Source organism: Lepus europaeus, chromosome Y (genome assembly GCF_033115175.1).
Source record: "Lepus europaeus isolate LE1 chromosome Y, mLepTim1.pri, whole genome shotgun sequence".
Taxonomy (NCBI): domain Eukaryota; kingdom Metazoa; phylum Chordata; class Mammalia; order Lagomorpha; family Leporidae; genus Lepus; species Lepus europaeus.
This window is the reverse complement of record NC_084851.1, coordinates 19,901,327-19,916,638: the sequence shown is the minus strand read 5'-3', so window position 1 is coordinate 19,916,638 and position 15,312 is coordinate 19,901,327. Positions and strand designations below refer to the sequence as shown.

Here is a 15,312-nt window from a genome sequence, read left to right as displayed (position 1 = left end):
CAAAGTCAAAGCTGTCCACATGGTTCTCCCTCAGGTAATATCACAGGTGACACAGGATGTCACAGATAGAGCTCACCTAGCTCCAGGAAGATGGTGTCTCCTCCAGATCCAGCTGTGGGAGTCCCACATGGTATCCCCACCCACTGCTATGTATTTGTACTATCCCTGCTCCACAAAGTCTTCCTACTTTCCATAGGATTTCCACTGCAAACTTCTCTTAAACTCTGTCCTGGAAATGCAGTTACTACACCTTCTTCCTGTTATCTTCCTGTGGTCAAAATCAGCACATCTTATCTCTATTTAGCCATCTTGGACCTCCTGTTCTGCTGTATTAAGTTCAGAAGTAATCTCAAATGGATTACACCTGGAAATCTTCAATGAATAAGTTATGAATTTGTTTCAGGCACTGTGACTGGCAAATATTACTTATCTCATTGAATTTTCACTAGCACTATATGTTTCCATTATCCCAATTTCTGCTGAAGATGATAAAGATTACAAAGTGTCATTATATTGCTTGGAAGCACTCAAGATGTTATTAAGAAAACTGGAATTTGAATATAGGTATATCTGATATTGAAGACCAGATTCTTAGCCAATAATATTTTGTTCATATGGTTAATGGGCTTTCATTTTATCAGAGTACACTTTGAAGATTTCCAAAGTGATTGCCTACTTGCTACCTGCATATTAACTTGCTACATCCTTACAATACTGCAATTAAAATAAATCCAACTGTAGAGTAAATGAAATGAGTCTATATGAGTTAATTATTAAGTAGGGACTGTTAGCATGAGAAAGAACAGAGGTATTCAGACTATAGTTTAAAATTTTAAATTAAATTAATTTATGAATGAAATATTCATGTGGATGTGGTTTAGGCTTTGCATTTTATACATAATTTAAAAAGAAATTTTAGCTGCATGCTTATCTATAATATAGATAGTGCTAGAATGTTATTTTTTTAATATTTTGCTTTTGTGTAAAGTAACATAACCATTTTGATGGAAACATGAAAAATAGAAAAGTCAAAAGTAACCACTAGGGGCCAGCGCTGTTGCACAGTGGGTTACAGCCCTGATCTGCAGTGCCAGCATCCATTAAGGGCACCAATTCAAGTCCTAGCTGCTCCATTTACAATCCACCTCTCTGCTAATGTGCCTGGGAAATCAAAGGAGGATGATTTTGAGTTTTCCTATTAGAAGAGAGGATTTAAGTAAGAGAGTAAGGTGACATCATTTCCTTAGTGATAGAACATAATATAACTTAGAACTCTGGTGTCCAGGCATCCATATTTCAAGTGAAAGTCACCATTCAGCTAACTTGGTCAAAGACAGTTTTTTTATTTTTTTATTTTTTATTTTTTTATTTATTTATTTTTTGACAGGCAGAGTGGATAGTGAGAGAGAGAGACAGAGAGAAAGGTCTTCCTTTTTGCCGTTGGTTCACCCTCCAATGGCCGCTGCGGCCGGCGCATTGCGCTGATCTGAAGCCAGGATCCAGGTGCTTCTCCTGGTCTCCCATGCGGGTGCAGGGCCCAAGCACTTGGGCCATCCTCCACTGCCTTCCTGGGCCATAGCAGAGAGCTGGCCTGGAAGAAGGGCAACCGGGATAGAATCTGGCACCCCAAGTAGGACTAGAACCTGGTGTGCCAGCGCCGCAAGGCAGAGGATTAGCCTGTTAAGCCATGGTGCCAGCCAGAGACAGTTTTAACAATAAGATATTCTCATGCTCAGCAGTACTTACAGAGGTTGTGGGCTCAGGAGGCCATGGGTTCTGATCTGTCTTTAGATATTAGTTTAGGCCACCATCCCTCTCATGCTGGTTTCCATCTTGTAGTGGGATGACATAGCTGACAGGAGGAGCTATGCTAGAAATGAGAATGAGCCAGCTCAGTCTCATGAAAACAGAGTCGTGTCATGCCACAGCAGAGTGAGCAGAAGGGACTGAAGAAGTGAATTATAGTTATGACGGGGAGAAAATACTGGGAATTATAATGAGAAGCAAAATATGCTCTTCTTTGTTACTTTGTAATTATTCATTTGTTAAGCTCATATGCAGGTCTGATGTGGTTATTAAATGTGACTTCATTTTTAAAAAAAATTATTAAAATTTTTAATGAAAATCTTAGCTGAATTTAATGTTCTCCCCAAATAAACTTAAGAAATGTCAGTATCTTACATAGTGTCTCAATAAAAATAAAGCAGAAATACTGTGTGCCTTTATAGTCATAAAACATCAATCTTTAAGAATAACTCAAAATACAAGAATTTATATTACAATGTATAAAAATTACTAATTTATTAATTTCATATTTGAATTGCAATTTTTGTGAATACCTCTTTATGTGTACATATTTTAGTATATAAAATGATATTCTAGCATACATTTTGATAGTCATTTATCTGAATAGAAGTTAGTTATAACATTATTTCTACCATTATGATTAAATATTGCATTATGAAACTTTAGTGATTTTTCTATTCTTTGAGAGAACTCTAATGAATTTCTAATGAATTATCAAAGCAGATTGGTCTTTCAAAAAGGTGTATTTTGGGCAAGAAAATGTAGTGTCTTTTTACCCAGAATGGCAACATCCAAAATTGCCCTAAAAACATTTAAACTCCATTTCTTCACGGAGACCTATAAAGCACTTGAAAAAATATTTAAACAAATCTTAATTCATCTGCTTCATTTCATCTTTAATGTTTTCCAAGAAATTTCCTATCATTTGTGTTTATTCTCAATAGGCTTGCTATTTTCTAAATGATGACAGGAAACATTTTCAAACTACATTTATCTAATTTGTAGGTCTTCAATATCAAATTTTGCAATGAAATGTCTCTTTTCTACCTCCTACCACTCTTGCTGGACAGTTTTTTAAACATTTTCCCTAACTGATTTTTCTTATCTTGATGTCTCATATTAGAAATTTTCTCAAAATTTAATGGTATTCCAGATCAAAACTTAACTTATTTTTCTGACATGTGAAAGAACGGAGGAGCTGCCAAAACATTCTGTTTCCAGCTTTATAATGTACTTCAGGTTTTGAATCAAACTATTTTCTGGACTGAAATTGCAACATTTGAGAAGCCAATAGATTCTTACTATAATTTATACCCTCTGTTACCATACTAAGCTTATTCATTTCTTTCTTTTGTTTTCTTTTCTTTTTTTTTTCTTTTTGACAGGCAGAGTGGACAGTGAGAGAGAGAGACAGAGAGAAAGGACTTCCTTTGCTGTTGGTTCACCCTCCAATGGCTGCCACAGCCGGCTCATCGCACTGATCTGAAGCCATGAACCAGGTGCTTCTCCTGGTCTCCCATAGGGTGCAGGGCCCAACGACTTGGGCCATTCTCCACTGCACTCCCAGGCCACAGCTGAGAGCTGGCCTGGAAGAGGAACAACCGGGATAGAATCTGGCACCCCAACCAGGACTAGAACCTGGTGTGCCGGCGCCGCTAGGCGGAGGATTAGCTTGTTGAGCCTCGGTGCTGGCCAGCTTATTCATTTCTGCATTGAGACTTTGGTAAAAATTCCTTTTATTTTTTATTCAGTAATTAGATCATCCACTTTGTTTTCTAGATCAGAAAGAAAATAGAGGTGCGTGTCCCTTCTTCCGCCCGGCTTCCTTCTGGCTTCTGCCCGGCTTCTTCCGTGGCCTGGATGCTCCCGAAGCGGCGCCAAGCGTGGAGAGCGTACCCCAGTAGTACAGCCGCCGCCTCCGCACCGGCCTCCCTGGGTTTCCCCGATGTCGTCATTAATCTGGTGGAGCCGCGCATGGGTCGCAGTCGCCGGGCCTTCCTCACACGCCTGGTGCTGTTGAAAGGTTTCCGGGTCCTGGATGCCTGCAGCTCGGAGGTGACCCACGTGGTGATGGAGCAGGCTTCAGCCGAGGAGGCGAAGGGCTGGTGGGAGTGCAAGGCAGCGGCTGTGCCCCCAGGCTGCCCCGGCCCGGCTCTGCTGGACAATGGTTGGTTAGAGAGCATGGCCACAGGGCAGCCCGTCCCCGTGGAGCCCAGGCACTGCCTGGAGGTGGCTGAGCCCGAGGAAGAGCCCCCAAGGCTGGGGAGGGTGCCCATGTATGCCTGCCAGCGGCCCACGCCCCTCCCTCACCACAACACCGCTCTCTTGGAGGCCCTGGAGACGCTGGCGGAAGCAGCCGGCTTGGAAGGCAGCGAGGGCCGCCTCCTGCCTTTCCACAGAGCGGCCTCGGTGCTCCAGGCCCTGCCCTGCCCTTTCACAGCGCCGAGCCAGCTGCAGGGGCTGCCCCACTTCCGAGAATATTCTTCCAGGGTGGTCCAGGAGCTGCTGGAGCACAGGGTGTGTGAGGAGGTGGAGTGGGTGCAGAGCTCAGAGAGGTTCCGGACCATGAAGCTCTTCACCCAGATGTTTGGGGTAGGGGTGAGGACTGCTGACCGCGGTACCAAGAGGGCTAAAAAAAAAAAAGAAAAAGAAAATAGATTTAAAATCAGAAAGTACTATAAAAGCCAAACAAAAATTTTCCTTTCCATATATAAAATACATATATATGCTAGCAGGTTTTTTCTTTTATTTTCCTCCATAATATATTATCAATACTGCAATCATAATAGTTGTGCTCAATAAAATGCTAATTAAATAAAACCCATTCCCTTTATTACATAGGATACTGTACAAGACAGATCTTCTCTCAGAAATGCAGTCTGTACAATTGCAGAGCACAAAAACTAGTCAGAAATATTAACAATTATTTATAAATCAGAGTATCATCAAAATACAAAAAAGAGACAAACATTTTTGGAAAAAGTGGCTGAATACAAATAAGTGATATTTAAAATACTGTTTTGAAGAGTTTTAAAATTTATTCTATATTCCTAAATATCTATGTTTATTATGTTTTACATGATCTATAACATAAAACTGTAGTTTTTCTTTGGTTGTTCCTATAAAAATAATCAAAATTCAAATAACACAAACATGCACTGATTTCTGTTTCTAAAATCACAATTGGCAACATGTATGGTCGGTTTCTAAAGTCATGAAAGCATAGTTTTGCTGCAGCTATTAAATTCCCAAAGAAACTGTCTAGAACAGAGGGACGTGTACCTCAGGGATAAAGAGAGGCACAGAGAATTTAGGGAAACTTACTAGGGACAAGGTCTTCAGCTTACTGAAGTTCCAGATCTGAATCTTTGCTTCTTGAAATGTTGCCAGCTGTCACCAGGACCCACCCATTTTGAAAGCAGGGAAGGCCATTGCTCAGAAGTGAAGACTCAACATAGGCACTGATTATTGGTGGCTGCTGGTCTTCCGTGCGCGTGCGCAGTGACTGCCTTCTGCAGGTGCGCGTGCACTTCCGTTTAACCTCTTTGCTTGGCTACAGTCACTGTGAGTTAAGACTGTGGGAACAGGAAGGCTGTGTGCTGGGACGTTGAGGCCAGGGCTTGCTCCTCTGCTGGGCTTGCCTCAAGTTTCCTATGCTGGGAAAAGCTACTAGAAGGATCAGCCATGAAGGAGGTCTTACCTCCCCATTGAAGGGGGCGAGTGTCTCTTGAGCTCCTCCGCCGAGTGAGAGATGGGGAATGGAATAAAACCACAGCCCAGGTACCTCTTCCCGACAAGGACAAGGCTGCCAGCGAGAGTGAGGAAGTCTGAGGGCAGCAGCTCCACTGCTCAGGAACAGTGGCCGAGGCCGCCCTCCTGTGACCAGGAACACTGGGCGCCCAGCTCCCGCAGGCCCTCCTCCCCTGAGAGGGAGAAGCACCCAGGCCGCCTTTCAGAGCAGCAGAAGCAAAGCCTAAACCTCAGTCGGTGTCCAAGTTAATCATAATCCCCTCTATGGAACACGTTATTGACAGATGTGAGTGATTGAACAAAATTGATTGTTGAGCTGGCGCCGTGACTTAACAGGCTAATTCTCCACCTAGCAGCGCCGGCATACCGGGTTCTAGTCCCTGTTGGGGCACCGGATTCTTTCCCGGTTGCCCCTCTTCCAGGCCAGCTCTCTGCTATGGCCAGGGAAGGCAGTGGAGGATGACCCAAGTCCTTGGGCCCTGAACCCGCACGAGAGATCAGGAGAAGCACCTGGCTCCTGGCTTCGGATCAGCGTGGTGCGCAAGCCGCAGCAGCCATTGGAGGGAAATAAAATATTTTTTTAAAAATTGATTGTTTCCCATAGTTTATTTTTAATATCTCTGTTTCATTTTATATACTGTATACATTGTGGGGAATTCATGTGGAGAGAAATAACTTAAGGTTCTCACTTCAGTGTCCAGAACTTAGGGTCCAGGACTTGTTTTTGAGTAAGGATTCAGTGAAGAACAGACAAAAATTAAAATGTTTAAATAAAACAAAACATTAAAAACGTGAAATAGAATTTAAAATGGGTAGGGTAAAGTCAAAAATTAAAATGGGTAAAATACTCTCTTTACATAGAATGTGTTTGTAATGCAATTTGTAAAGTGATTTTTTCCTAGTGATAGTTTCTATGTAACTTAAAGGGCAATGGGGATTAAATTAGAAAGAGAGTGAATAATATTAAGGAACAAAAAAAAAATCATGCCACTCATGCTAACTCAACATATAATCAAATTTACATTAAGCTTTCTAAGTTACAGATAGTGTTTTATAGAAATAAACCAAGTTTAATATTTTTAAAATTCATTTTCGATTCGCAAGGCAGAGATAGAGAGACCAAGATATATCGCCCACCTTCTGGTGCACTACCCAAATGCCTGCAACATCCAGTTATGAACTAGGCCAAAGCCAGAAGCCAAGAGCTCAATCTGAGTCCCCCACAGCAGTGGCAGGGATTCCAGTACTTGAACCACAATCTATCATTCAGGAAACAGAAAACAGAAGTGGACCCAGGATTTGAACCCAGGTGTTCTAATATGGGGTACAATTATACCAAGTCTTAGTCACTAAGACAAATGCCCACCCCTAAAGATATTTTCAATAAAAACAAGATTTATTGGTACTGAAAACTATTATTTGTAAAATATTTAAGTTCATTGCAGGACATTCCATGAAATTATTATTATTAAGCAGTATGGCTTTGTTAAATTCACTTTAATTCCAACAACAGAATTCTATGACTTTCATAACATATTATGGATCTTATAAAGGATGGCCAACTGACTTCCCTAAACAAACACATTATAAAATCATAGTGATATATTGCAAGAGAGTAAGGTAGGGGTGAGTGTGGTACAGTGAACTAAGCCATCACTTGAGATACCCACAATAGTATTTGAGTGCTGACATATGTCCTGGCAACCCGGCATCCAATCCGACTTTCTGCCAGCACACCCTGAAAAGCAGTAGATGGTGGATCATTTGGGTTTCTGCTTACCCACGTGACACATGAGTCACAGATAGACTCTCTAGCTCATGGTCCTTGCTCCTGGCTGTGATTTTTCCAGCCCTGACAGTTCTTGAAATTTAGGGAGTATAACAGTAGCAAGAAGATTTATCTCTCTATTTCTTTTCTTTGTCTTTCTCTGCTTTTCAAGTAGTTGGAAATAAACAAGTAGTCTTTTTCAAAACATCAAAAATACATGTTTAAAATATAAAAGGAAAATGAAAAAAACTTTGTCTTGCAAAGGGATTTAGTGTGAAAGTGTGATTAAAACACAAGAAATTGGTTCTATTAACAAGTACTTGTGGCTTTCCTCATAAAAATAATTAGTACTTCTGTACATTTAAGAATATAATACAAAAATGCAAGTATTTTTAAAGTTACAACTAGAATAATTTTAATTACAATAATAATTGACTAGAATAATCACTCAGTCACCTGAAATAACCTGAGAGGATTTTGAGTGGCCTTATTCTAAAACTTCAATATTGCTAAATGAACAACTTGGAATTCATTGTAAACATAAGACTGGTGCAAGAATATAAGACATTCTTACATATGCTATAATTTAAGAATATCTGCATGTACTGCTTAGCAGTGCACATCAAGCACTGTCATAATGCTTTCTCAGAAATAGCCTTTATATTTAAATTGAATAAAAAATGCATATAAGGTAATGCTCAGCCAAGGAGTTAATATAATTCCCAGGGTACCTTTCTTCAGTGTGAGTGTCATTCCTAGTCTTTTTTTGTTGATTCCGCTCTCTCCCATGTCTTTACCTAAGTTCAGGTTAATACTATGTATCCCAATATTATTGTAGTAATCTTTGAACTGTGTTCCTTGCAACCTTACATTCTGAAATCTTTTTAAGACTTTCAGAAATTGTTGTTTTTTTTTTTTTTTTGACAGGCAGAGTGGAAAGTGAGAGAGAAAGACTGAGAGAAAGGTCTGCCTTTGCTGTTGGTTCACCCTCCAATGGCCACCGCAGCCAGCGCACTGTGGCCGGTGCACCACGCTGATCTGAAGGCAGGAGCCAGGTGCTTCCCCCTTGTCTCCCATGGGGGGTGCAGGGCCCAAGCACTTGGGCCATCCTCCATTGCACTCCAGGGCCACAGCAGAGAGCTGGACTGGAAGAGGGGCAACCAGAACAGAATCCGGAGCCCTGACCGGGACTAGAACCCAGTGTGCCAGCACTGCAAGGTAGAGGATTAGCCTAGTGAGACACGGAGCTGGCCAGATATTCTTTTATATTTACAAAAGTTTAGACATGATGATGTTACCCCCAGGTTAAAACCCAACTATGAGGGCCAGCATGTGGCACAGCAGATTAAGCTACTGCTTGTGATGCTGACACTTCATATTAGAGTGCCTGTTCAGGTCACCATTGTTCTGCTTCCAACACAGCCCCCTGCTTATGTACTTGAAAAGGCAGAGAATCATGGACCGAATAGCTGGGCCCCTACCATCCATGTAGGAGACTCAGATGGATTCCCAGGCTAATGGCTTTTGCTGATCTCAGCTCTGACAATTGAGGTCCTTTGGGGAAAGAACCAATAGATTAATGATCCCTTTGTTGTCTCTCCCTCACTTTGTCATTCTACCTTCCAAAAAATAAAATTAAAAAGCTTTAAAAAGGCTGGTGCTGTGGCTAACTAGGCTAATCCTCCACCTGTGGCGCCGGCATACCGGGTTCTAAGTCTCAGGTGGTGCACCGGATTCTGTCCCGGTTGCCCCTCTTCCAGGCCAGCTCTCTGCTGTGGCCCGGGAAAGCAGTGGAGGATGGCCCAAGTGCTTGGGCCCTGCACTCACATGGGAGACCAGGAGAGGCACCTGGCTCCTGGCTTCAAATCAGTGCAGTGCAGCAGCCGTGGCGGCCATTGGAGGGTGAACCAATGGAAAAGGAAGACCTTTCTCTCTCTCTCACTGTCCACTCTTCCTGTCAAAAAATAAAAAAAAATTAATTAATTAAAGAAAAAGCTTTAAAAAAACCAACTTGTCATTGCTATAATATATATAACTAGGAATATATCCCTTTATATGAGATTTTAAAATTTGTTACAATGCGATTATTCATAGTAATTTTATGATTCTTTCTACTTCTGTGGTATCAGCTATAATATCTCCTTCTATACCTGTAATTTTATGATTTTTCTCTATTTTTTAATCTATCTAAAGTTTATATATTATCTTCTTTAAAAACTGCTTTTGGTTTTGTTGTTCTTTTATAGTTTTTTTTCTAGTTTCAATTTTACTTATATTTTGACTTTTATTACATCTCACCTCATTTCTGTGTAGGCTTTTTCTTGTTTTACTAAGTTCTAGGGATACATGCTTCAGTCATTTATTTGAAATCTTTTTAACTCTTTAATATAAGTACTTATTGTTACAAGCTTTCCTCTTAGTATTGCCTTGGCGGTATCCCACAGGATTTGATATGATACGTTTTCATTGTGTTTTTTTTCAAGAGCATTTTATATCTTTTTAAATTCATTCAGGGACTCTGGCCATTCAGTAGCATGCTGCTTAATTTATAAATATTCTATTGTTCTTATTGATTTCTAGTTTTATTCCTCTGTGGTCTGAGAAGCTACATGGAATTATTTCACTCTTTTAAATTTTAGTAAGACTTGATTTGAGTCTTAAAATGTGAATTGATAGTAAAAAAAAAATCCTCCCTGTACTGATGAAAAGATGTGTATACTGCAGCTGTCAGATAAAACCATACCCAGTTACTTCTGTAACTACATCTGTAACTGATCCATTTGCTCAGTATGGTTAATCTTTTTCAATATCTTTATTGAATTTCTGTTTGGTTTATCTATCCATTGATAACAGTATGGCATTGAAGTTGCCCACTATTACTGTATTGGAGTCCATTGTTCCCTTTAGGTCTAATGATAGTTATTATATGTCCCTTCATGGTGTTGTGCTAGGTGAATAGATGTCAATGATTGCTATAACCTCTTGGGACTTAAACCTTTTTATCAGTATAAAATGTGCTTCTTAGTCTCTTTCTATAATTTGTGACAATATAAGTTTCTTGTTTGATATGTTATTTTGATTTAATATGCTATTTTAATTTAATATGGGTATTGCTATTCTCACTCACTTTTGGTTTCCATTTGCCTGGTATATTGACTTCCAGGCTTTCACTTTTCATCTATCTGTTTCTTTACTTGTGAAGTTAGTTTCATGTAGTCAGTATATAGTTGGGTATTTTTAATTTTAATCCACTAAGCCAACCAGTACGTATTTGACTAGAGAATTGAATCCATTTACACTCAAATTTAGTATGTTTTGATAAGAACTACCAATTGCCATTAAGCCAATTGGTTGCTGATGGTATCAGCACTGTTGGTGAATTTGGTAGTGTTATGTGTCTCTATCGTTTACTTCTAATATAGGACCCCCTTCAGATTTTCTTATAAGCCTCATCTAGTGGTGTAGAATTCTGTTATTGTATGTCTACAAAATAGTTTATTTTGCCTCCATTTATAAAGGATAGCTTTCCTGGATATAATATTCATGGTTCATTTTTTTTCTTTTCAAATATTGAATATATCACCTCAATCTCTTATGGTCTCTATGGTTTCTATTGACAAACTTGCTTCTTTTCCTTTATATTAAACATGAAAAGCATGTCACTTTCCATTACTATATTTGGGATTCTCTCCTTTTCTTTTGTGTTTCATAGTTTGATTAAAGTGTGTTCTGGACTTTTTTTTTTTTTGCAGTGGGGTGGACTACATTGGGTCTTTTAGCTGCCTGACTCTAGATGACCATGAAAGTCTTAGGAAGAATTCAAATAATTTTTTTCAGCAAGTAAATATTGCTTTATTGCTTATGCTGTATTTTCCAATGAATATGCCCCTTTTAAAATAAGACACAGGAAAATACTTCCATGCAAGTTCTGTATTATTTTGAAGTCCCTATTTGTTGAAAAATTTACTTTTACTGCAGGACAGGAGATATTTAGAAAATCACATGATCTGTTTGCCTAAACATAATTCCTGACATATTTTTTCAGTTTGACAATGCAATATGTACAATGGTACAATTAAAGAGTTACCAAACCCAATGTGTTCATCATGATACCATCACAACTGCAATATTTGCATTATAATAACACTGCTGGACTACAGAAACATGAATCAACTATACACATATTAACAATCCTCAGATATTAACTATGTAAAATCTAGTACTGTGTTCTGTTTCAATAAAGGTAAGATATTTGGGAGTGGCAAGATGGCGGAATAGGCAGGGAGCACACTATTATTCCGGGGGAGAGACAGTTTAATATAAGTGGAGATACTGCAGGGTCAAGGAAGAGTAGGGGAAGAAACAGCAGCGGAAACGCTTCCAGAACTAGTGATTCACAGTGGACCTGCGTGGAGAGCGTGGGAGCCCAAGTTCGGGACACCAGCGGCAGACTCAACACACCAGCGCTGGTAACGCGGTGAGCCGAACCTCAATAGCCCAAGACACCAGCGGGCAAGTGGAAAGAGGAGGCTAAGGGAACGAGGCTTGAAACTCCATGGGGAAAAATTCACCAGGCTAACTAGAAGAGAGAGAGGAAAAAAATAAAAAAAAGTGACAGACACGGACACAAGTTTCTCTCTCTCTGCTCACCTCTCAAAGGCGAGCAAGACAGAGCAGGTGCCATTTTGGACATATGTCATAAGCAGGGCGACCTCAGGTCTGCTCCGGCCCTGAGCCTAGCAGAAAAACCTGACTCTGGGGGGAGGGGTGAAATAACAGGTGATTAGCATCTAACTTGGCAACCCAGTGGGAGACTGCAGGAGAATTGGAGACCACACTGAGGGCAGCAGATTCCCTGTGTGGTCCTTGGGAAAGAGCTTCCAATCTCAGGCTCCTGTGGGTATATCATTTGCCTGCTAACTACCTCCAATTACGTTCAGCTGTGCAGAATTACTTCCCTTTTGTATCAAAAAAAGAAAGAGAGATTTACCAAGCCTAACCTGGGAGTGTCATCTTTGACACACCCTCAACCCTGAGGAACCAAACAGAGCTCTCAGTCCACACTCATCTCAAGCCTCTAAGGCTCCACCGAAAGCAGACAGTCCACTTAATATAGAGCCATAGTGTAACAAGAAAAAACACCACAGTGAAGAAACCAAATATCTCCAACATGCCAAACAACAAATGCAAACACCGAGGTAACAAGAACAAGGAAGACACTATGACGCCCCCAAATGAACAAGACACACCAATGCAAGATTATGAAGGTGATGAAATAGAAGAAATGCAAGAAGTGGATCTCAAAACATTGATAAGAACATTAAGAAGTTCTCAAAAACAAATTCTTGAACTACAGAATTCCTTAATGGACAACATAGAAAATCTCTCTCGTGAAAATGAAATATTAAGGAGGAATCAAAATGAAATGAAACAACTAGTGGAACAAGAAACTGGGATAGTGACGAGAAATCATAATGAAATGAAGAATTCAATAGATCAAATGACAAACACATTAGAGAGCCTTAAAAACAGAATGGGCGAAGCAGAAGAGAGAATATCAGACTTAGAAGACAGAGAACAGGAAAGAAAAAAGGCAAACCAAAGAAAAGAAGAAGAAATTAGAAATCTAAAAAATATTGTCAGGAATCTACAGGATACTATTAAAAAAACCAACATTCAGGTTCTAGGAGTTCCTGAAGGCATGGAGATGGAGAAAGGATTAGAAGGCATTTTCAGTGACATACTAGCAGAAAATTTCCCAGGTTTGGAGAAGCACAGAGGCATCTTAGTACAGGAAGCTTATAGAACCCCTAATAAACATGACCAAAAGAGATCCTCACCACGACATGTTGTAATCAAACTCACCACAGTGAAACATAAAGAAAAGATCCTAAAATGTTCAAGAGAGAAATGTCAGATTACTCTTAGAGGATCTCCAATTAGACTCACAGCAGACTTCTCATCAGAAACCCTACAAGCTAGAAGGGAATGGCGAGACATAGCCCAGGTACTAAGAGAGAAAAACTGCCAGCCCAGAATACTATATCCTGCAAAGCTCTCATTTGTGAATGAAGGTGAAATTAAGAGTTTTCCTAGCAAACAGAAACTGAAAGAATTTGTTGCCACTCATCCTGCCCTGCAAAAGATGCTTAAAGATGTGTTACACACAGAAACACAGAAACATGGTCACCAATATGAAAGAAGGTAAAGGAAGGAAACCTCACAGCAAAAGATCACAGGAAGCTCAATTTCTCTTTGACATAGAATTAAACTCTGATGCTCTGGTAAAGCAATGTGTTAAAGTAATCTATTATGTTCTCTTGATGTCTGTTAAATTCTAATTGTTCAAAAACAGCTGCATTTTTATTAAGAGCTATGGGATATTTAAATATGTGCTTATTTTCAAAGATTTGAATAATCACCTTGTAACAATGATCAAATTTGGTCTATGTTATGTCATGATTTTAAGAAATCTTATTTCAACCAGATATTTTGGATTTTGAGCCTTCTTCACATGCTTGACAGGCATTCAAAAAATCAAAGTTTCAAACAATCTGGACTCTAAACTTTCCAGTAAATCTTGGACTTTGGTTTTTCCAGTTTGGGGCCAACTGAAAAAAATTGAAGGACCTATGTCTCTCATCTTATAGAGACACCAACTAATCAGTCTATTTGGATTATATTAGAAGTACTGTCAAGATGTGATGTGGTACCAGACTTTAAGTTTCTATAATGGAAAATGCTATTAATACAAATGTTTGAGAATTAAAAAGTCTAATGATCTTGTGTTACTAGACATGATAGTTATCTTAATGAGAAAGCCCCAGAGGCCTAAAGAGTTAAATACTTGTAAAATCCTACAGGTGCTTTCAAAAATACTGTGAAGTAAGCAAGTGCCTCTTATTGGTTGATGAGTTTATAATTTTGAACATGGCGACTTAAAGTCTTTTGTCATCCATAGTTATATATGATGTGTTGCTCATAAAACTCAAGCCTTGTTGGTTCTGTGTTTAGCTGTCCTCCTATATGTTCCTATGGACTTTTTCCGGCCACTTTTATTGTATTCAGTACTTTGGGATGACTCTGTAAACAGATGAAGCCAATAATGTATTAAGAGTACCAACTGAGAGAAAGTATGGTTAAATGAGGTTACTAAAAACAAAAAGCAATTCAAATCAATTGGCAATCTACAAAAAGAGTTAAAGATTTTAAAAGCTATTATTAAAATTGCTATATTGGTCTACTATGCTATCTTATATGTGTGTACATATTGTATGTCCACATGGGGAAATTTTATTAAGAGTTTTATTTTAAATGGCTTATAGATAAGATTGTCCATAAATTTAAGCTGCTAAAATCAATCAAAGATACATTTTAATTTGTGTGACCTGAATCTGTGTATCATATGTTTTAAACGTGTTGGTAGAAAGAAACTAAAAACATTTTAGATGGTTGTGCTTAAGTTTACTGGCTAAACAAACTACACCATGTTAGATATTTAAGAGGTGTTTTCAAATACATGATTCTTAAAATTTATAGAAGGCATTGGACCTTCTGGTAAATGTTTTCTTAAGTTGTTATCTAATGGTTGAAATGGTTTGCTAAGTATTCATGTGATATTGCTATTGTCAGCAAGAGATCTAGGACTTGCTCCCTCATTTCTCTATTCTAAGCCTAACTTGTTCTTTCATTTCTCTATTCTCTTCAAGGTAGGAAACTAATTCTATTATGAAAGAATCTGTAGGACGCACAATTTAATCTTTAGACCTTATAAAAGAGATGGCTAACATTTTTCTGTAATAGCATAGCCAAAATAAGAACTTAAATAATAATCTCATAGCTAGATTCACTTCGCCATCAGCCAAGTAAACAGTAAGTAGAAAAAACCTCCCTTTCAGACCAAAGGGAAAGAAAGTTTTAAAGTGAGAATATAATTTTCCTCATGGGCATTGTCTACCTTAGAAAAACTACTACAGAACATGCCTGTG

At 39.1% G+C, this 15,312-nt stretch overlaps 1 protein-coding gene across 1 annotated transcript in view; it reads left to right on the top strand.

Annotated features, from left to right (window-relative positions):
- The first annotated feature begins 3,666 nt into the window (after positions 1-3,666).
- The window catches only part of LOC133754138 (DNA-directed DNA/RNA polymerase mu-like), a 51,948-nt gene continuing 40,302 nt past the window's right edge, over positions 3,667-15,312 (top strand). Inside the window, exon 1 of the mRNA XM_062184695.1 lies at positions 3,667-4,423. Coding sequence (XP_062040679.1) covers positions 3,667-4,423 — 757 coding nt within the window. The remainder of the gene's footprint in view (positions 4,424-15,312) is intronic.